General features: G+C 27.6%; 1 protein-coding gene across 2 annotated transcripts in view; it reads right to left on the bottom strand.

The window, feature by feature from the left end:
• Window positions 1–24,246, bottom strand: part of dom (domino) — a 179,706-nt gene that overhangs the window by 147,668 nt on the left and 7,792 nt on the right. For both annotated transcript variants that reach the window (XM_067279421.1, XM_067279424.1), the window contains exon 2: window positions 5,075–5,447. In XM_067279421.1, the coding sequence (XP_067135522.1) occupies window positions 5,075–5,426 (352 nt within the window). In that variant the 5' untranslated portion in view covers window positions 5,427–5,447. The remainder of the gene's footprint in view (window positions 1–5,074; window positions 5,448–24,246) is intronic.

The raw sequence follows: 24,246 nt of genomic DNA, 5'->3' as shown, positions 1-24,246 counted from the left end.
TGTTAGTAAAATTATTTGATTATATATTCAAAATTAATTCTTTCACAAATAAATTACATTTAAATGGCAATTTAATATATGCAAAACTCATCTCAACCACCAATTAAAAAGGAAAACTATTACATCATCAATAAAAACACATTTGCAAAGTACGCTTTAAATTCTGATACATTTACTTATTACTGAATAAAAAAAAATACTCAGGATAAGCATAATACACAGCATAAGTTTCATGTTAAATATATAACATGAAACTTATGCTGTGTGAATTATGTTAATTAAATATGTTTTTACAAAACATTTGTTTATTAAATAATAAAACAGTATGCCTACCATTCTACTTAAATAATATGTATGATCTTACATTTATTGAAAGCTGGATCTCCAAATTGACAGTTCACATCATAAATTGTATTGAATGTTATGACTAATTCCTTTCTACTTCATTGTCAGGATAGATGAGGTGGAGATATGATTATTTACAGAAATACTCTATCAATTACTGAAATCTTTGAATTTCAAGACAATATCAGTCATTGAAATACCTAAGGTTCTCTTTTCAATTATTGCAATTTATGCTCCTCACCAATCCAGAAAAAACAATATTTAAACAATTACATTGATTCTTGGTGAATTATAGAAAATATAATGTAAACTTAAACTAATTATACTTGGAGATCTCAATTTAACTAATATTCAGTGATATCACAATGGGGACCTATTCTGAGCTGTATCGTTAAGCTAACAAATACGATAAAAATCAGTTTCTATCAGAACCATGTAATTGGCATTTAATTTGGCAATTTTCACATACAACAGACACGTGCGATAACTAAGCTTTCCTATCAATTATTCTCAAGGTGCCATTAGGAACATAACAGAAGTAAAAAAAAAAAAAACATGGTGACTTTAGATGTAAGAATAATATTACTTCACGAGCAATTGGAGATAGAGAAAATTAGCATTGGACGTCATGAATCTCAGTTTTTCATCTTCAAGATAATGCTTCTCGGCTGAACGATACATGCTTTAATGATCTTTGTCGTCATCCAAAGCCATTACTATTACATTTATGCAATAAATTACAAGAGAAGCTAGAGCCAGGGCCAGATTTACAAGTAAGCTATGTAAGCTGTAGCTTAGGGCTTCAAGTTTCAAGGGAGCTCAAATTTTCAACAAAAAAGAAACTTGAAGTCAAAATTTGTAATAATTTTTTTTTACAAAATAACAAATTATACTTTACTTTCTATTTTGTGTAGTATTGAATTATATTAATAACCAATAGCTTTTCTAAGCTTTCAGTAGCTGTTTAGCCATCAAAAAATGACAAAAACAACATTTTTAGTGTTTTCCTTTTTAAACTGTACCTTATTTTATAATATATTGCAAATACTTTTTAATAAAAAACATTTATTATTAGAATTAATGTGTTTATATTAATTCTCTTTTTTATACAATTGACTTTGTAAAGGGATGGTTAGGGACCTCACACAGAGTTTCAAGGGCCTTGAAATACCTAAATCCAGCCCTGGCTAAAGTTGAAGTGTTTTAACTAATATCTCAAACTGACAAATTGTAATTCGCTGGCTGTGTTGTCTGTTTTTTGATGACATTTTAACACAAAAACAACTTGGTTACATAATACTAAAAACATGTGTTTTGCTTGAAAAACGGTGGGGATTGCAGTCACGTGACAAAAAGATAACGTTAATTAAATTGTGATCAGTTAAAGCATAACAGCTATCAATAGCATAGAACCCAGACACATCTCAACCAATGTCCCATGTTTCGCTCTTGTTGAGTTATCAGAAGAACTCAGAATCTGAGGAGCACTCAATCCAACTTAAGTTAGGATTCAAATTTGATATTCAGTTAGTTGGAGAGTAACTGCAATTATCTTTGCTCATTAGATTAGTTTCCTTATGAATTCACTTATTTTACAAAAGTTCAATTTTCTATATCAAATACTCTCAAATGAATTTCTAAACTGTAGAAAATTGGATATTTCTAGACAAAGATGGTTTTCTGTACATTAAATTTATAGCTATTTAAAGACTAGGTATTTTAATGTTTCATCACATTTTATCTTCTATTAGTTTTCCAGTGATTCAGTTTCATCTTTGCATATCTCTTTCTTAGCAATTAAATAAGATATACAAGAAGTCAAAAGTTTAGCAAAAACTCTAGAGTATTCCAAGCATTATATTTAAAAATTGATCTTCTATTTTTTCCACAATCTTTTCAATTTCTGAAACCTTAAATCAAAATCACATGCCTTTACAGTGATATGATTTTAACTGCTATACCAAAAAAAACACTGAATTATTATCATCTAACATTCTTAATGCAAGATAGGTTTAAATACTTTGAAGTTAAGTATTATTTGTATTTTCTGGTCACATTGTAATTAACTCCTAATCAGCACTGTATGTTTAAACATAGATAAACCATTACTAATCTTATATCTACTCAAAACAAAATTTTAAATCATTTTGAGAATAAAAAAATCCTGTTGTGTTTTACATTTAGATATACAACAAGTATTTAATTCAGTCATTCCTGCTATTCCATTAAAAAAATTAAAAGAATACTATGAAATTCATCTAACTACTTTCCAGTGGTTAAATAATTTTTATTTAATGAGAGTATTTACATCAAATGCAACAGTTTTACATTTCTTCTCTTTGCACCAGTAACGGTATCTTGCAAGTCCTATCTTAAATACTCTAAAGTTTTCTGCTTACTTCAACTGTATTATCTGCATAAAAAATAAATGTAAAAGCATATTTGCTTTTAAATTTATTTTTTATGTTAAAATAATTAACAATAATTTAAACATATAACAGTTTATATCTATTTTAAACAAATAATGTATGAGGTGTAGCTATAAAATAATGAGACTGAAACTGGAATTTCACCAAAAGTTTCAGGGTTGATGCGCTGCTCCTCTTTCAAGCTGGCCATTTTCCCAACATGCACAAATAACATGTCCACTTGCAATAGGCACTCACAGCAATCTAATAGTGGTAGCAAGTTGACTCACTGTGCTTGTTCTAACTTGTTCAAGGTCATTTACCCACTCACTCTGGCCCATGTGCAACTGTTGCAGGCAGGTTATCACAGTCTCGTTATTTTCCAGCCACACCATGAATGTAAAAAAACACAGAAACACACTAAACTTATATGCCATTTTTTTTGTGTAACCTTTTTTCACTGCCTTAGATATTAGATAAACAAATCTTTAATTAATAGGAATCCGTAATAGACCTTAAATAGTAATTTACAGTTGAAAATACTATTAACAAATTTATTACAACACTGAGAAGAAAGTGGCAATAAGGAAAGGTATTTTATGACAAAATCATAAAAAAATAACATCAAGTCAAGTACTTAAGGCTAAATGCAAATTGAATGCAAGGTACTTTTGATGTGACATCAAAAGAGATTTCTGTAGTCATGTGATTATTTTTCTTCAACAATCTCATAAAACTATGGCTTGTGATATCACTCATGATAAACTTATAAAGAACCAATGAATATTTCCTTTAACCTTTTATGAACTATTGTTCAGAAGTTTGTTTACAAAAAAAAATCACAATATGTTACTTAAACATTTCGTGAAACAACCTAATGTGTTTTTTTTATTAGCAATGAATTAATAAGCAATATAAAAAATATCTTTATACAAGGTGGGCCAACGAAAACGAAACAGCAGAGTGTTCATGTTCGTCCAAGCAAATCGCTCAGACAGGTCGATTTTATTTTCGAGGAGACATCTTTTACAATAAAGTTTTTGCGATTCTGAATACAACAGACAACAAAAAATTTTAAAAACTCATTTATTTTGTATTAACTAAACAAACATTTATTTCGAAAAAAATGTTTGTTTAGTTAATATTCAGATTCGCAAAAACTTTATTGCATAAGATGTCCCCTCGAGAATAAAATCGACCTGTCCGAGCGATTTGCTTGGACGAACACGAACACTCTGCTGTTTCGTTTTTGTTGGCCCACCCTGTATATAGATATAATTATAGTTTCAATAACTTAACAAAATAATCATGATGTTCTTATATGTGTGATAATCTGTCACAAAACTGACTTGAAATCCTAGTTTGAAGCTGAAAACAAGTGGCATAATAATCTCATTTTCATTAACATCTCATTACATGAAAAATCCAACATTATGTATCTGAGAATTGTCAAAAGGACTGCACATTCAATTGATAAACCTATAACAATCATATGAATTTAGTTCAACCTTGCATCAAACAAGTTTGCATATCAACTAGTCTACAGCTATTCTTTTCTATGCTAACTTTCAATCATTAGTAGACTATTGTCTACCTATATGAACCATGACTTTTTGATCAAATTTAGAAACAAGTCAAGCCACACTTCATGAGGTATACTTGTTAATAAATAAAGTTATTTACTACACTTTGTGTGTGTTGAGACATAGTAAATTTAGAATTTCCACATTTGTTCAAATGTATAGCTTTAATTCTTTATTGTTTTATAAATAAATATGTCAATGGGTGCTTACTTCCTAATAATATAAAACTTCTCTACTTTATTCACATAATAATAGCATTTTATTTACTCTGCAAGTTTGTTTGATCTATACTCAATGTGCTTTTAGGCACAGAGTAATCGTGTCAGTGGGAGAAGTTAAATCTGAATTATATCAGAATTTAATTTTTTTTAAAATTGCTCTTAGAAGTTCTTATATTGCCTTGATTAAGTTTTATCTTATTTTTATTATGTTTTTATGCCTATTACTGTTTTTAAATGGGGTTTGCTGCATTGGGGCAGTTTGCAAATGTTCTTTCAGAACACTACCTATAACAAATAAATAAATAAAAATTGCCTCATAAAAGAAAGATAATATAAGGGCAAAGATTTTCAAACAAATAAAATACTCATAAACAAAATATCTTAATTAGAAAACAAGAAAATTATAGTTGCAATTTCAGTTAACAGATAAATTCACAACAACAGTTTTATACAATCAATTGAACAAATTAATATAAAATGTTAAACTGTTTTCATTTTATATTAAAAAATATCTTACTTGCCACTTCAGATGGAATGGCAATATTTTGAATTTGTCCACCCAAGGACACACTAGGAATGAGGTAGTGTTGATAGATAGCATTTCCTGTACTTACAGCACCTTCAACATTTGTAGTTGACAGTGATGATTCATTCAAATTTCTTTCTGATAAATTTTGCTGGGATGAAGCAATATGTTGATCAAATGAGTGTATTTGAGATGCTGAAACTTGATGAGAAAGAATTTGTTCTGTTGTTAAGGAATGTTCAATTTGACTCAGATCTGACTGCTGATCATTAACATAAATTTCATCATGTTGAGACTGCTGAGTTTCTTTTTCCTGATTAGTCTCCCCACTGCCCTGGATCATGGCCTCACATAGGACCAGACACTAAAAATAAAAATATTTATATCAAACAATGAATAATCAGAAATTTTTCATTAATAAAAACACTATACTATACAATTATTATATTCAATTCCAAATATGAATGCATCAATTAACATTTAAAAATTTAAATCATCAATATCATCAGATCTTAAATCAATCAATCTAAATGTAATATCTAAAATCAATTCAAAGATAATTATATCAATAAAAATAGTTTAACAAAACTGACCATAGAAAACAATGTAATTTTCAATATCAAAATTTAAATGACAAAAGGAAAAGCATTTATAAGTAATGAAATATTTTAATTTCCATATTATATTAATTTGAATTCATTTTTGAAAAGATCTTTTTTTTTAAATCATTGCACAAATTATTCAGGAAAGATTTCATGATGAACTGATCAATCATAGCTAAAAATAATTATTAAAATAATTAATTTTCACATTTATTGATAACCAATAAATTAAGCAAACAAATAAATTTGAATAATTTATTAATTAAATTTATTATTATTTTTTATAAATATTTATAATTAATATAATAATCATTAATTTTATGAAAATTGTAATGCTTAGTATTTGTATAATATTAATAAATATAATTTAAATATATTTATTAATATCATGATGATATGTTAAAATAGAAGCATAAAAGATATTAAATGATTTATCTATCTTTCAATATCTTTAGCTACTATGAACATATCAATATTTATTTATTTATAATTGAACACGCATTTGTATTCTGTTATTCAAAATACGGCGTGTCTGAGAAAGATCTTTATCATTCTAAACATTAATAACAAAAATGCTAACAGGTGAAATGAAATGCAGTTTTCTGCAAAAGAATGAAGAAATCTAAGAGTTTTTTTACAGCACCTTCAATGTAGCCGTACGTGAGCTCCATTAGTAGCAAGAACAATGTCGAGTCTGTACTCGATTTCCCTCCAAGTGTTTTTTTAACATTTGTGATGTAACAGTGAGGATTACTAATTGTATCCTTTCTTTTAAAACAGATATATCAGAAACAGGTGTTTGATAAATCCTGTCTTTAACATAACCCAAAAAAAAAAATCCAGTGGAGTTATGTCGGATGATCGTGAAGGCCAAGGTATGGGTCCGACCAATCCATTGTTGGGGAAACACTCTATTAAGTAATTCACGTACAAGAAAATGTCCAGTGAGGTGGAGCACCATCCTGCTGAAATGAAACATTTGGCTGCAAATGTTCCAATTGTGAAATAACGTAAAACTCGAGAATATCCTGGTAAACATTACCGTTAACAGTCTTCTCCACAAAGAAGAATGGACCGATTACAGGATCATGTAAAAGTCTACCTCAGGCAACTGATACCAGAAAAAACTCTTAGATTTCTTCATTCTTTTGCAGCAAACTGCATTTCATTTCACCTGTTAGTATTTTTGTTATTAATGCTTAGAAAGATAAAAAATCTTTCTCAGATGCATTGTATTTTGAAATAAATCATGTTATATTTATTGTATTTTGCAAGTAAAATTTATTTCTGATTGACTCAGTTATACACTTACTATTTAAGGTAGCATAAAAATTCATTTTAAAAAAATTTTAAAATACAAAATATAAATTTTACAATTTTACTAATAACAAAAAAATGTACTAAGTTTAACTGTAAACAAATATCAAATGACAAGCTTATTTATCTTTCAAAGAATCAAAGGAATCACAAAGATAAAAGAAAATCTCAAAAAATAAAATATAAACATTTCTTAATTAATATTCTAAATTCTTTTTAAAAGTAAGTCAAACTGTAAATAAATTGTATATCCAACAGCTAATCAATAATTGAATCAATTCACTGAAGAAGTGAGAACTCTTTACTCTCAAGTAAGTTAAGGTTTTAACACCCAATGATTGAAAAGATATAATATTAACAGCAAAACACACACTAAAAATTCTCAATTTCAGGTTAGATGATTTCTAGAGATACCTACCTATTCACAAAATCATTAAAGATGCAATAAGTAACAAAAAAGTTACTGTAGATGGCTATAAATTGAATTGGTTGAATATATGTTGTCTTCGATACAAGAAAAAAAATCTATTTATAATAAAATCCAAAAACACACATAATGAACAAGATCAATGCCAGTGAAATATATTTAAAAAGCAACAAATTAGATATAATGTGCAATTGATGACTAATATTAGTCAAGATCTAAATATAAATATAAACATCAGTAAGCCCAATAGTTATATTAAAGCTGGATCAGATTGGGCTATATTGTTGCTACTATTAATAATTAAATGCTAAGTAATTTGGCCTAGAGGTAGGTGTTAGGTACCAACTCTTATTAAGTTTAATTATAATTAAAATAATATTCAATTAATTAATTTAGAAGGTTCTGGAATAAAAGAATCAACCTGAAAGTGGGAGTCAAACCTGAAACTCCTGCTTACCATAAAGTTGAACTGCCAGGTATGCTACCCAAACCTCCGTCTGACTTTCACTTTCAGAACTATTAATTTAGATATAACCATACTGGTTACTGACAGCACCAATTGGAGACAACACAGCACCCATAAACTCTTATTAAGGCACACCCAGCTATCACTTTACCCCAGCATGGTATATATATACCATTCTGGGTTAAAGTGATAGTGTTACCAATATATACAGTAAAACCTGTCTATGGCAACCACCCACGGTTCCTTCAAAAAGTGGTCTTTTAGACAGATCCAATACAGGTGTTGCTGTAATACCGCATTTCCATACATTTTTGTGCACTTTTTAGCCATTTCTACTAAGCAAAACTCGAGGTGAGCAAAAATACGCGAATTTTTTCGACGACAGAGCTATATTGAAATTTTATTCCTATCAGATAACTCAATTTACAGGAGTCATCGTGATTTTATAAGAAATTTAATACCAATATTTTAAAGATTAATGCAATACTTGCATTTTCTAGATTATAATGCACACTTTCTTTTTTCCGATTTAATTAACTCAACTTGGTGCTTTTCATTCGCTCCTCAGTTACATGTATTATGTCATCAATATACAAGTGCGTCCTATCTCTCCATCACTTTTGGTTTTTGTTAGTTTAATCTTATTTTAGCTTTAAAAATACTGCATTTTTTTAAATATTTTCTTAAGTACAATAAGAAAAATTATTAATTAATAAAAAATGATTGATTTCATTACATTCCTACATCACAACTTTCCTTTTTTGATTCCATGATTGTCATTGAACAATCATGGAATCAAAAAAGGAAAGTTGCCTGTAAAACTGATTTTTACATTAATGTGTTTATTGTTTTTTTTAAATATTTTGCATATGAAAATTACTTGGATATTATTTTTCTAAAAATATTGGGGAAATAAGGTAGGTTGATACAGAAACTATTTATCGCACATGTACTGTATATGAGCTTCAAAAAAAAAAAAAATTAAATTAAATAAATTTTATCAAATGATGAGATCAGCCAATTAATTGTATCATGTACAATATTTTATACCCCTAAGGAAAATACTGTAGGTCTACAATAAAATAAATTTCGTTTTCCCACAGTTTAATTAAACTTTGCCACTAATTGCCATTGTGATAAACCATTTTCACTTTCTTTGATAACTTTAATATGATCTTCTAACGACAGCACTTTACATTTCTTTCATTTTTGGACAATTTCGAACAAACTGAAATGAATTTCCTTTGTTGCTAGACTAATTCATTAACACCTGCATCTAATTTCAAGGGTGGGAGAAGTGCCCAAGGTGGGTTCGAACAAGAGTTTAGACCAGATATATTCGCGGAAGTGGTCGCTTATTACAGTTGTTGTATGTTGTTTCCGACCAAAAATCAATGTCCGCAGTTGCATTACACAGGTGGTCGTTTAATACGGGTAACTTATACGAAGACTCTATGTATAAACTATTCCATGCCAAAAATTTTTGCCCATTTTGACAGGTGCCCATTGACTGCAGGTGGTCGTCTAAGCAGTTTTCACTATTTATATATATACATGCACAGTAGGTGGAGGTTGTGGGTTTGAGTACCATTCCAAGCAAATTCTTTTCTTCCAGAACATTCTAAATTAATAAATATTAGTTTAATTATAATTATTAAATTTAATAAGAGACAGCACCTAACATCTACCTCTAGGCAAATTACTTAGCATTTAGTTATTAATAGTCGTGGTAATATAGCCTAGTCATATCAGGAAATCATTTGGCTTTAGTCAAGATTTGTTGTGTCCTAAAAGACAACCAATCATTGCAATAAAAAAAAAATATTTTGGTACCATATATTCTACTATAAATCATAACTATTTTAAACATTTTCCAACAGTCACAGATATTAGACTGTCAAACAATAATAATTCTATTTGTTCAACTAACAGTCATGACGATAAATATGTATTTTATTAGATTTTTCTTATGTACATTTTTTAACACAAATAAATATTTTAAAAATAACTTAGGTTAATATCTAGTAAGTGTTATTTTTTCCATTTGATGTCTGAAATGTTCTCACAATAAAATATTATGTTTTATAATGAAATTTTTTTGTTTTATTTCATTTCCAAAATATATCAAGTCCAGTTTATATCCTGTAAATTAAAAAAAAACTTTAAAATTTTTAAATAGATGAATACAGACAAGTTAGTATTGAAAGATGATTCAATTAATTATATACAATATCCAACTGGAATATTTTGCAATTTTCTGAAATTTTGTCAAACATTATTTCCTAAATATCTCATTATCTCTGAAATTCTTTTACAAACTTGTCCTCTTTAGAACTGAACCCTCCAATTTTTATTAATGAAAACTTCCAAAAAATGCCAACAGAAGAACAATCATAAAAATTAATTTCTTCATTCACAAAATGCTCTTTTATGTAGTGTTATTAATAAAGAATAAAATATACTTGTGCTATGTGCTATGATTGTGATTATACAATGATGAATCATCATCTTCCCTACAATTATAGTCATGGACAATGATAATGATAGAGCCAATACTAAAATAATTGCCATGACTCTGTGGCCAACAATAACATGGCCAAAAATAGTAATTTGGAAATAAATAAATATAATCAAATATTTTGTAAATAAATTATGTATATAATAAAAGAAAAAAAATAAATGAAGTTTGTCAACCAAAGTATAATTAATAAAATCAGTAAATAGCCAGAACAATGTTATATTTAAAATTTACAAGAAAATTTTTAAAAAACTTTTCACAAGTTAATAGAAAAAACATAGAAGAAAAAAAAAATTATGAGGCCCTGTTTTACAGGGTCTCTTCATCTTTTTTCTTTCTATGTTCTTTTCACATCTCAGGAAGAAACAGTCTTACGGCAAATTGGACCTTTTATTGTAGGCTCAGTATGTAAAAGTAAAAAATTGTTCCTGAGGTGCAAAAAGGATAAAGATGAAGACCCTGTGTTTTCTTCTGTTAACTTTTGTAAATTTTAAATTAATCATAATTTATATTAAGTTCTATACAAATCTAGGTAAGTTAGCATTATTTAAAACACAAAGCTAAGAATAGACAATACAGAAGTTAACAAAATAAGTTTATCACTAACAGATACATCAAGAGTCTGGTACAACTGGTGATGTCCAATAAATCAATTTTTTTATGTCTGATTACAACTTTTCAGGCAGGAATGTATAAATGGACATACTCAATTTTAGGACCTAGTGAACTGGAACTGATAGGACACACAAATGTTAACCAAAGAAAGTCTTATGGTGAATTGGGGAGATGATTCCACTTCTGTAAAAGGTCATCATTTCCCACAAAGCCAGGTAAAAAAGACTTTCTGAATTTGTATGCAGTAAAAATGATCCCAATAGAACAACATGCTTGATTCCAATCTTTGCTAACAAGCATTCATGGCAGACAATCAAGCCAGTTTCCAAATCAGGATTTCTGTACTCTAGAAGGAAAAGTGATAAAATAATTATAAACCCTTAGTTTTTTATAGATAACAATTTCTGTTCAGAACTTTGAAATAAGGCACTTATAACTCAACAATAAAATATAATTTAACAACAATATCATACAAACACCCAAAAAGCAGTTCTTATGAGGAAATCTAATTTGAAGCCAAATGATGGCAGATTTGATCAAGTCTTTTGTTTGGCTTTAAATGTTTTTAAGAACATTTATAATGGCAAATATGGTTTAGTAGTCCATCCATAATATAATTATAGTCCATATGTTAAAAGCTACTTATAGTATTAATTCCACTTTGAAACATTGAAAAACTTCTTTCCTGAAAATGAAACATATAAAATCTTTATCCTTATAGTAATAATAAAAGAGACATCAATTACTAAATGAAGTTTTTCTATATCCTATCATTAAAAAAGAATATGGAATTTAGAATAAGATTAGAACACTAAGATACAGATAATGCCTTATCAATTAAGGCTGTTAAAATACTTCAAAATGAGATAACAGAAAAAACCCTCTGTAATGATAGACATCTAGTGTTTCCTTGAAAATAGTTTTTAGCAAAATACAATGCAAGTATTAGTGGCACACCCAGAGGGGCCAAGACACCATGGCCCCCTCCAATGAAAAATGAAAACAAATAGAAAATTTTCCAAAAATCTTTTCCTAATTAAAATTCATTTTTTTATTTATATTCTGTGGTGTCATCTATTTCTATACTATTTATGAATTAGCAGTCACATAAGGTGGAAATTTTATTGAATTTGCATTAAAAATTGTTTTTGTTCAACTTGGCTCTCCCAAAAGCAAATCCTGAGTGCACCACTGGCAAATATAATTCATTATCATCAGGCTATTTTGTAACTCAATACCTTTTTGAAAAGCCCTTTACATCATACATCTGTCTAGATATTCATTCCAGCATTTCCACAATAGTCATGTCAAATCTCAAATGAGCTGAAGAATCAGAAAATTTGATATAACATAGGTCAATTTAGTGTGCATAATACTGATTATAAAGTATAGTATTAATAAAAGGAAATGTTATAAAAGGAAATAAATTTGATAAGATTTTTATTTTGTTCATGAACAACTTTATGCAAGAACAACTTTCAAAACAACTTTATGCAATGTTTTTCATTTGTTCTATTCAATACAGTCAAACCTGTTTTTATGCGCTCTTTTTATGTGCGATTTTTATTTGTGCGATTTTTTTAATGCGAATTTTTAATTTGTGCGGTATAGTTGGCGACTAGTCTCGTGCGATTCGTCATGTCTCACGTTGACTTATTATAGCTAAATAAACTTATTATAGCATAAATGCACTTATTATAGTAATATTATTGCATGAATATGCGAGAAATGAAATAATTTACTTTTTAAGTCAACAAAACACCACCTGGACAAAAATATGTAAAACAGACGATAGACCAGACGATGCAGTCAAGTGCTGACATCTGTTGTCAATAAATTCTATTTCGTACGGTTTTGAGTTATTTTCTATGTGAGACTTTTTTTATGCGGTCCCTGTTGACCGCATAAAAAAATTATTTTTTTAATTGTGTTGCGAAAACTATTATTTACAGCCATTCGTGAAGTTTCGTGAGATTTTTTTTTTAATGCGTTTTTTTTAATGCGGTCCCTATCCCCCGCATAAAAACAGGTTTGACTGTATTTTTTAGGACATATCTGATAGATGATTGTTTGAAAAAAAAAAAAAAAACATTACAGAAAGTTGTGACTTACATCTCAACCAACAGAACAACACTGATTGTATGAACATGAATTTTTATTTTATTGAATGATTGCTTACGGCAATTCTATTCTGAGATTTTATTCAACTGAAAAGCAGTATTGTGAATAGATAATAAAGATCTCAAAAAGTGAAATGCAACTGATGAAGACTAAAAACAAAATCATAAATATTTAAATATATTTAAGTTTCTGATTCTAATTCTATGACAAGATTCCTTATATTCTATGTAAAGAAATAACTTAAATTTAATACTGCAGGAAAATTTTAGCCTCAGCCATAGGTTCAAAATGTTTATATTTGAACATCTGAAAGTTATAGCTGAAACTTATTTGAAACGTAAAGTTAATTTTAAATAAAAATTTATTTTTTACCATTAATTAAATAAAAATGTTGTGTATAGACTTCCCATATAAATTTTAAAATACAAGTTACATAAAATTTAATGTTCTTTTCCAAGAAATTTAGAACATATCCTGCTCCAGTGGAATGCATTGAATTAAATTAAATTAATTTAAAATTATTTGTTTTAAAAATGTAAAGCAAAAGGAAAACAAAACTATTAACAGCTTTCTTAAAAAACTCTAGTGGCAGACTTTGTACTAAATATATATTAACTAGCAGGTAGGCACGGCGTTGCTCGGGCAAAAGTAACGATAGTGAAGATTGAGATTATTACGTTATAGTCACAAAAGAAAAAAAGTAATTTCATCAACAAACTAAGTATTTCTAAAGAAAGGTCGAATTTGAAAATCGAATGTTCTAATATTGTTCGATTTTCACAATGTGTTCTGATTTTATCGTTTGATTTTCATCGAATATTCTAAAGAAGAAAAGTCGAGAAAAACCGAACTAATGTGTTTAAATTTGAAAAATCGAATGTGTTCTAACATATTACTCTATTTCTTTTTTCTTTTTTTTTCCCAGAGCCCGTAAATCTTGCACGTCGCTTTCTCTTGTTCTCCATTGTTACTTAACACTTCCATTGTTAACACTATCATTGTTACTTAACACTTTGGTACTTAAATTTGGTACCCTAACTGTGTACCAAATTTCAACTTTCAACTCCTAACCATTTTAGCGAAAATTAAGATTATTATGTTACAGTCAACCTTGAATTAATTAGGCATTTGAATTAATTAGTTTCTAATTAATTTCTCTAGAGATAACAAAAAAATGGTATAATTGCCTAATTTTAATAATTATAATAAATTTTTTTTTTTAATTTAGAATTTCTGAAAGAAAAGAATTGGCCTGAAGTACGACTCAAAGCCACAGCTCCCGCTTACCATGCAGAGGTGTTGCTAGTTATACTAAGCAGACCGCAACCCAATCTTCACTTCCAGAACTATTAATTTAGATATAACCTTACTGGTTACTCACGATGTCAACTGGGGACAACTTCAGTACCCATGGTATCCAGACTCTAGTCATCCCCAGTTAGTGCCATGAGTAACCAGTATGGTTATATCTAAATAGTTCTGAAGCAAAAATCAGGTGGAGGTCCAGATAGCATAACTGGCAACTGTAACAGAAAGCAGGAGTTGCAGGTTGAATCTCACTCCATGTGATTCTTTATTTCCAGAAATTCTAAATTAAAAAATTTATTATAATTATTAAAATTAACACACAGAACCACTTACATCTACACAAATTAACTAGTTTCTAATAATTTACTAGCCAAATAATAGCCTGATAACTTGTCAAATTATTTGGTCTGAATTAACTATAAATCGAGTTTAGAGAAGTTGGTATTATATATATATATTTATAATCAGCATCATAACTTAAGTTTAATGAAAACTGTAACAATCTCAAACCAGCATTATCCCTGTCATTTCAGACCACTGCAGCCCCAAACTGCTAAAATAGCTCCATGAGTGTGGCATATTATATGCCAGAGTCATAATGCTAAATGATGAAGAGTACAAATAAAAATTTTTGCAGTCATATGCATTTCATAGATATCAATTTTTAATATAATCATCAGAATTAAAATCAAGGTTTAAGCTATTTTTGTAAATAAATGTAACTATAAAAAATATCTATCAAAATCAGTGTTTTCAACGAAAGCTTATATATAGGAGCCATTGTGCAGAACCTGAAAGCAAGGCTCAAGAAACATCAATCTGCGTGTATATTAAAAGCAAAATGTTCCATCATCGTCTCACACAAATAGTGTAAATTTAAAAATTAATTTGATTTACAATTTGAAAATTCTAAAACAACTTTTAAACAGTTTTTAAAAACATTCTTTTAATTTTCAATTTATTTGATTTTAATTAATTTTGATTTTATTTTTAATTTTGGTTTCAATGTAAAGGCCAGAGTTTTAATTTATTTAGTATTAATTCAGTTTTACTTTTTATAATTATTTTTAATAACTTTTATTTATTTATTTAATTCTGCCTACATTTTTTGAACCCTTAATTACAATTTTTATAATCAATTTCTTCTTTTTTTCTTTTGTGACATAACTATAGAAATTGTTTTAGCATTGTTTCGCACAAAAGATAATCAAATTTAAATTTATTTATTTTTTTAGTAATTTCACTCATTTTTGTTTTATAAATTTGTCTGCTTTTCAAAAATTTTTTTAAATTTTAATTTTAAGTGCGTTCATTATAATATTAATTGAACTATCGAGCAACCTAGTATACAATTAACAGTAACATGAATAGAACAGTCTTAGCAAAGGGGTTGCATGGGAAGATATAATAATCTGACCTAATAGAATTTCCAACAACTTCCACCACTTGTAAATGACAAAAATAAAGCCCAAAGAAAACAAATGTACATTAATTTTATGATGTGGACAATATATCCAAGACATAAAAATGTATTTTTGAAACTTCATCTTTAACATTTATGTTAGTTATGAATTTTATTTTACAAATTTTAATTTTATGATTTTTTTTCATTAAATTTTAAAATTTAAATGTTAATAATCAAATTTTTATTTTTACATTTAAATTTTACATTGTGTTCGTTTAAATTTAGAAACTCAAATTCGTCATTTGTATCTTGTTCTCTTTTAATTTTTAATTTTAAAATGCTAGTTTTGTATTCAATTTGTTAGTATGTTCCATTTTTCTAGATCCTAACTGAGGAAGACCTATGTTTAATACTATAAAAATGTTTTTCACTTATTCATACCATAGGAATGAATGAGTCAAAAACATTTTTATAGTATTAAACCCATTGCCATAAGTTAATAAGGTATGTTTCTGTATCTCATTGTCTCACATACAATTTGATCTAAGAATATTTTAAAAAGATAAGTACTTTTCAGTTTTAATAGGAATGCCTGATGATTCACTTGTTAGCAATGAAATACCATTCTAGGTTAATATAATCAAAGTATATTTTAATGTTTAAAAGTAGAGATTAGAGTCAGACCTTCTACTGAGCTAGAGGGTAATCTACTGACTCAAAAGCCCTGGTATTTTCTCCTAATTCCAAAGCTTATTATTTGGTTCTATGGAGTCTGTGATTAGAGCAGTATAACATCTTTTTTTTTTTATAGAATCCCATAATTGGAATAAATGTAATTTTAAAGATATCAAATAGTAGGAAAACTATTTGATACTGAAATAATATTTCAAACATACAGGTATATAAAATTTGTGTGTATTTAATTCTTTTGTAAGCTTTTTAAAGTTTATAAATAGATTTAAAACTTTGAACTGTTTGAATTCTATCAAAAACAATTTAAAACATTAATTACTTACAACACTAAAAAAAAGGACAAAACGTTGTTTACATTATTGGTTTTAATGTGACCAATTATCACATACAAAGAAAATTCATTCTGACAATAGTCAAAATTTATACATTATATTTAAAATGTGTCACATTATCTTACAGAATTTTTAAAATTTGGATAATTTTTTTAATATAATATTATCTTTTTAGTATAAGAACATCAGTTATTCTTGAATATATACCGAGAGAACATGATTTTTAAATTGAATCAGATACAAAATCTTCATTAAAATATTTCTGTTTTTACTGGTTTCTTGATGTTTTTGTGTTATTTGTTGCATATACAACCAGTCTCAGTTGAGGTTAATATTCTATAACTTAAATACAAATTTAACAATTTAAAAAAATACTAGCTTAGGTATATATGTTATGTAAAAGTAATGCATCTTTAAAAATTATTGTACTTCTATCAAACTTCGAAATTATTACTGAAGAAAAACAAACTCTCTTATTAAAAGATTTTGAGCAAAATAGAAAAAATTTTCTGAATACTGTGATACAAAAATATTTTAAAAAAAAGGAATCTATGAGGAGAGCATAATAACAGAACTGTAATTTTGAAATTGAAAGATAAAGATAGTTTTATTTTCTCTACAAGACAATTTTAAATAACAAGTATTGATAAAATGAAAGTGATAAGGAAATACAGTACATATGTAAAATAGTTAAAGATTATAATAAAAACTTAGAATATATCCACATAATGAAGTTACAAACAAATTAATTATTAATCTGTTTACAACTTGCAACATATTGCAAAAAATTAATAATAACAACTGAATAAAATACTGAAAATCTATATCTATATCCATTTTCAAACAACTGTACAATTAATCTATTCCAAAATCCTATACTCAAATAGATTAAATCAAGTATGAAGAAATATCATAGAAGTATAAAATTATTGAGACAGCTGAATACAACAGAAAAACAGAAATGAGGCATGTTTCTTATTATAAGTAATAATATAGATGTAGTGATTAATCATCAAGTGACAATTAATAATCAAAATAATCAGTAAATAATTACTCCATTGTAAAAAAAACCTAGTATTTTCAGTATGAACTTTTTTCAAACTGAAAATGTTCATAACAGTACTAATAAATTTTTAGAAATATATATATTTTTTATGGACTAAGCATCAATCTCATTTGTAGCTAATTATCAGATCTCATTGATTAATTCTCAGCACCATCTGTCTAATTTTGAAAGAAGTTTCTCATTTTTAAACAATTAGATTGTTATTTATTAACAATGTACAGTACATGTTTATTATAAGGTATTTATTTATTATTCTTACGTAAACAAATATCTCATAGTGTTTTGTTAACTATCTTGTACCCAAAAGAATGATGTGTGAAATTACATGTAACACAAGTCTGTTAATTTTCAAATTATTAATGGAAAAACACTACCACCAAAAAGATTAAAGTCATGATGTCTATTTATTAAGGATGATATCAGTGTAGAATCATCCAAAAAGTATGTAATCTACATTAACAAAGATAACAAACCCTATCTCGAATCAATGTCAAGAATCTTATATTCTGTTTCAACAACACTGATATAGTGACAGACAATATTATAGTAGAATCTTGTTTTAACAGATCACTCGGGATGCCAAAAATCATTTGTTGTTCTGAAAATCCATTATATTGCAAACAATGGATTTTTCACACTCCCAGGAAAATATCCATTATTCAAAAAAATTTTAATTTTTTAAACCTCTTAGCCCACATAAAAAAAAGTACTCAAAATTATTCAGTCTCTTGAGATTTCTATCCTTTATTTTATATAAACACATATATTACAAGATCATACATTATGCCATAATAAAGCTAACAGAAACCATGTACGTATATTATAAGCCGAAAACCAACAAAGTACATATCATTATTAGCACTCTGCAATATGTTAAAAAACTCGTCCATCTTGGTTTGCTTTAATGACACTGTGATGACATGATGTTTCTGGGCTTCTTTTGGTATACCATCAGTATAAAATGTTACTTTTATGTAAGAACTATTTCAAGGTCTGATATTCCCCGAACATGTGTCTGCAACTGTGCGGGATGAGATGACAAGGCCACCCCTCAACAGCAAAAAGAGGAGTTAGAGGAGTCACACAACCGGAGAGTTGTTGGACCGTTGTCCTGCCATAGGAACTGTGTATCCTAACAAACAATAAAGTGTATTGTTCTTAGTCTCAACCCTTTCTGTGTTATTGTGCATAGTCACAACAGCAACAAAGATGCAGCACACATTTGTTGTACACATGTGTATATCTGGAAGTGTTAAGCCAGAAGTAGTTCAACACACCACAGGAGGGTACTAACATGTGGCTGCAACTTTAGCAGTGAGAATCATGATGATTATGCACTTGGTTTGCACAGCATGCAATGTATTTTTTTGAATTCAGTATCTAGAAACATCAAATCATTAATTAAAGATAGGAAAAAAAATACAATGTTTACCAAAGATGGAGTGGAAAAAATCTGTTACACCAACTTACGGATTTGTAAAAAAAAAGGTAAAATTACATTGATTTGGCAGGACCTGGAGAAAAAATCTATTGTTCTGTGATCTGTTAAAACAAGATTCTACAATATGTCCCAAAAATCGTTGTGATAGGTGAACTATCAAAGAACGCCAATATAGTTCCATCAAAAAATTAATTTACAGGAGTCCTTACATTATGAGATTATTCACAATAAGCAACATGAAGTGTTATAAACATTCAAAACAATCTGTCTTTTATCACTTGCCTTTCTTGTGCTTAACACTACTTCATGCTCAGCAATCTTGAACAGAACTAAATTTCCCATACCCTACAATTTGAATTTTTACTTGTTTTCATATATTAGTTTTAAAATAAAATATTAATGTGTTGCTTATATTGTTATTCTTTGGTAGTTCACCTATCATAGTAATTTTGTGATATAGTGTCATCTAGTTGACACAGAGTATAGATAGTATAATCAAAATTATCCCAGTAAACTTTTTCTAAGTTGTTAGAAAATTATCACAGTAAATTATTCAGATGAAACTGTCTAGTGTTTGGTTATCCATAGATCCTGACAGTTTAATTCAAAACCAGTGTTGGCAACCATACCTATTACGGATAAGTTAGATTAGTTAGTTATATTGATCACTCAAGAATAGGAGGCAAATACTAAAGACATTAAGAGAACAGAAGAAAAAAGTCCATAACAGCCAAACATTTTAAATTTAAGAATAAGAATTTAAATCAGCTAAAAAATTTAGTTTAGCTGGTGGATATAGTTGTCAGTTTTAAGTCCATTACATAGTCAATCATGCAGTTCTCCTTATCATCTTAAGTAAGCAGGCCTGTTAGAATACAGTGTAGACAGGATTCTACGCAAGAGATTTCCTTTATTATGTGAATATAAAAGCATACTTATATGACAATACATAAAACAATATATAAATAAACACTAATTCCTTTTTATTAGTGGTGAGATCATTCTGTGCACTTGCTAGTATACTAAATACACCAATAAAGATTGTGGTGTTTCTTACTGACCAATGGAGATAAAGAAAAAAACAAGAAAACAATCAAAACTTTCTCTCTTTTGTATACAATTTGAATCTCTATTAACATTTATACCAATAGTCCAACTTGATCAAGGACAACTTATGTGATTCATTTTTCAATATTTTCATGCAACTTTAAACTGTTAATAAGTAATAAAATAAATATTTATATATTTAATTGATAGATACTAAGCAAACCTAAAAAAAGGCTACATAAAAACTAAGACAAAACAAAAAATATTGAAATTTTATAGTTTAAAAAATATTTGACAACAATTAGTCTTATGATTATTCAATTATACAATCACATTAATCATTAATCAGTTAACTTGATAATCATGCATCCTTAAATAATAATCATCAGATAATTTATAATAAAATGATATCTTAAATTAAGGTCATTTACATGCTTGAAATATAATTTGATGTTTAACTTGATAACAATAGATTTGCATACTATATATTTTATATTAACTTAAAACTATACTAAAAAATATAATCAACCTTCATTAAAAAATCAATAAATTTAAGTATAAACGTTTGTTACTAAAGAAAATAATAAAAAACATGTATATAAACAATGTTATGTATCAATATTATTGAAAGAAAACAACAGAATTCCTTCTAAATTCTGACATAATAAAATTTATAAACAAAAAATTCCAAACATTAACAAAACTACAAAATATTAGCTATTTTCTTTGTTGAAAGAAAAACATCCATTATGTAAAAACTTTATATATAATATTTTAGTAATATATTATAAAAATAATCATATAAATTTAAAAAGTTTGGTACTATTCTGTTAACTGGGCACCAAGCAATCGATGATATCCAATTTGCATTTATATCTTAATATTTGTTTTCTTTTACATTTAATTGTATGTAAAGATTGAATTAAAACTTACCATTTGCTTTAAGTTTGTATAAAAGTTATAAAAGTCAATTATGATGTTAAACAATAATTGTTGACACAGGTTTGATATCAAAAACAATTAGCATAATTTTGCATTGGTATAATTAAAAAAATTAGATTTCTAACTTCTAGTTGTATATTTTACATATAACTTGTTATTTTATGTTATTTGGTTGTAAATTCAAAATTAGAATAATATTAAAGGTAAAATTGCATCTTAAAAATTATTCTCAACCTACTTTGCATAGTACTGGGTCTCATAATTGCATCATTCAATGCCATGTGATTATGTAAATTACATTTCTTGATAAAAGTGGTGCACATCATACATTCTGTAATGTTTTTTTTACAAAGTTTGCTATAATTGTTCCTTTTGGGCAGTTTGTTATTCTTTGATTTAAAATGGATTTTAGATTATAAACTTTGTCAGCTGACAAATAAATTGCATTTCATTTTTTCTAGACATTGGAATATTACAAGGTGAGTAAGGAATTAATCCCAGCATGTTTTGTTGATTGGAATAATTATGTGCATTATGATTGTACCAATTCTTTAATATTTGTAACATTGTAAAATTAGATGTTGCAAACAAGAGTCATTGAAGTGTACGAAAGTCAATTTACATGTAGAAAACAAAATGACGAATGTGTTCTTCCCCAGCAGTGGGTATTCAGTGGAATTCGCTGAGAGTCGAAAGTGTTTTTGAGTCAACATGCAAGACCATTCAGCTAAAACATCAATTGATGCAATACAAAATAATGCGAAACAAGGTAGCATAATATTTTAGACTGTTGAAAATTATACAAAACTGTCGAGTTAGAAGATTGATACAAACGTTTGCGGGTAAACCACAGGTATAAACTTTGCAGACTCTGAAACTTGATGTCATGTACAAAGCATAAAAATAATTGTATGTTTATTCCTTTGTTAATTGTTCATTATTTAATTGTAATTTTAAACATGCGTGAATTACGAAATAAAATATCAATTTTGCTAAAAATAGAAGTAAAACTGACTGATGTGCCCAGTTAACAGAAAAGTACCAAAAGTTTTCCTAAATCTAAAATTAAATATAAAGAATTTTAAATGAAATGTTGAAATTAATAATGGCATTGGAAAGATCACATTTAATCAATGTCAAATCTCATTTATATTCAGAGATTAGTAAACATAAGACAAACTATATTTATAAAACGTAACAAGTTTAAAACTAAAAATTATAATAAAAAAAAAATTAGTTTCACAGATAAAACAATCCCATCATAACGGACCAGACATCATATTCATTGAAAACAAAAAATCTATAAAATGAAATAGAATTCTCCCGAACCGGTCAAGAAAACAATTTTTTAATTTTTTAGACAAAAAATCTAGTGTCCCATCACCACTTACCAAATTGTTTTTGTGAAAAAATATTGGACTTAAAAAATTAAAACAAAATCTTCATCATCAAAAAAGGAAAGATTGAAATACACATTTGAAAATTTCGACAGGTAAGAAGATGGAGTTACAATAACCATAATTGTAAGCTAACACATTCAAACTTGTTACATGCTAAATCATAGTTTCCCAATCTTTTTGTGTATCAACTCCTAAGAAAACTTTTTCCATTAATCCCCTTCAATATTATATATAATATATGGGGGGTACATACAGTTGAGAATCTGAAAAGTACAAAAGTTTGGTGTTCATTATTATCATCATTATTACCTCATATTCCTTATTTGCAATTTAATTTGTACATAAAAATAAGTATTTTTTCATCCTATTTTCTTCCAGTATGTTTTTTCCATAATAACTGTATACCTACTTTTGCACCCCCCTGTATATCTATAATCTCTTACATAATTTTTAAGAGACATTTTCCTACATTTATTTAAGAGCAAAAGCTTTGTTATACTAATAAATATTGACTTTCAAATATTACCTTTCAGAGTTCAATATGCATCTTTTAGTGATATAAATTTTATACTTTTATACAGTTATAGTTTACAATATATTTCATGTAATTCTATGAAAGTAGTGTTGAAAGAGCAGAAGAAAAAAATACACTTTTATAATTTATATTTGGAAATAAGTATAGACACCCAAAATATCTAAAAGAAATTTTGAGTTTCTATTGAGTTTGTTGATTATAAAACTCTTACATTCAGAAATGCCACATGGAAAACAATTAACGGAGCTGGAAAAGGCTTAAATTAATGCTTTATGTAATGAAAACAAAGGCTGTAAATATTAATACATTGGCAAATGCTTGAACAGACAGCAAGTGTAATCTGTAATTAATTAAAAAAATTCAAAATCTTTACAGATAAATAAGAAAAAGGCAGGTCAGTCTTCTAAACTCCCAAAAAGACTAGCAAAGAGTAGTTAGAATCACTTCAAATTCTACATGAAGCTGCAATGACATCCAAAAAGCCTGTGATCTAAAAGTTTCTGCACAAACTGCTGTATGCAAAGTTCTACATCAGTATGTAAACATTGTACAGACCAAAGTAAAGAAGTGTCCAAAACTTAAAGATATTTACATAAAATAGTGTCTGGAATTTGCTTGAATGAACATGAATCTTGGTGTTTTTCTAAGCATAACTTTGGCAAAGATACTGTGATAATTTGGAATGTTTAACACTGTACGAAAATTACCTTTAGCTTTTGCTTCATCAAGAATAAACTGTTCAGATTATTAACTGACTCTTGCCAATCAACCCCTAACATTTCTTCAATAAAACTAGCACACCCACTTTATATTTTATATAATAAGGTAATGCATGCATTAATTCTAGTCACAGTACACACCAGTAGTTTCAGAATAACATTTTTGAGGTTCTAGATTAGCCAGTGATGTCCTAGACCTCAATCTGAAA

This window comes from Centruroides vittatus, unplaced genomic scaffold, assembly GCF_030686945.1.
Source record: "Centruroides vittatus isolate TY-2023 unplaced genomic scaffold, ASM3068694v2 contig_1175, whole genome shotgun sequence".
Lineage (NCBI taxonomy): Eukaryota > Metazoa > Arthropoda > Arachnida > Scorpiones > Buthidae > Centruroides > Centruroides vittatus.
The sequence above is the reverse complement of the archived record's forward strand: the minus strand, read 5'-3'. Positions and strand labels throughout refer to the sequence as shown.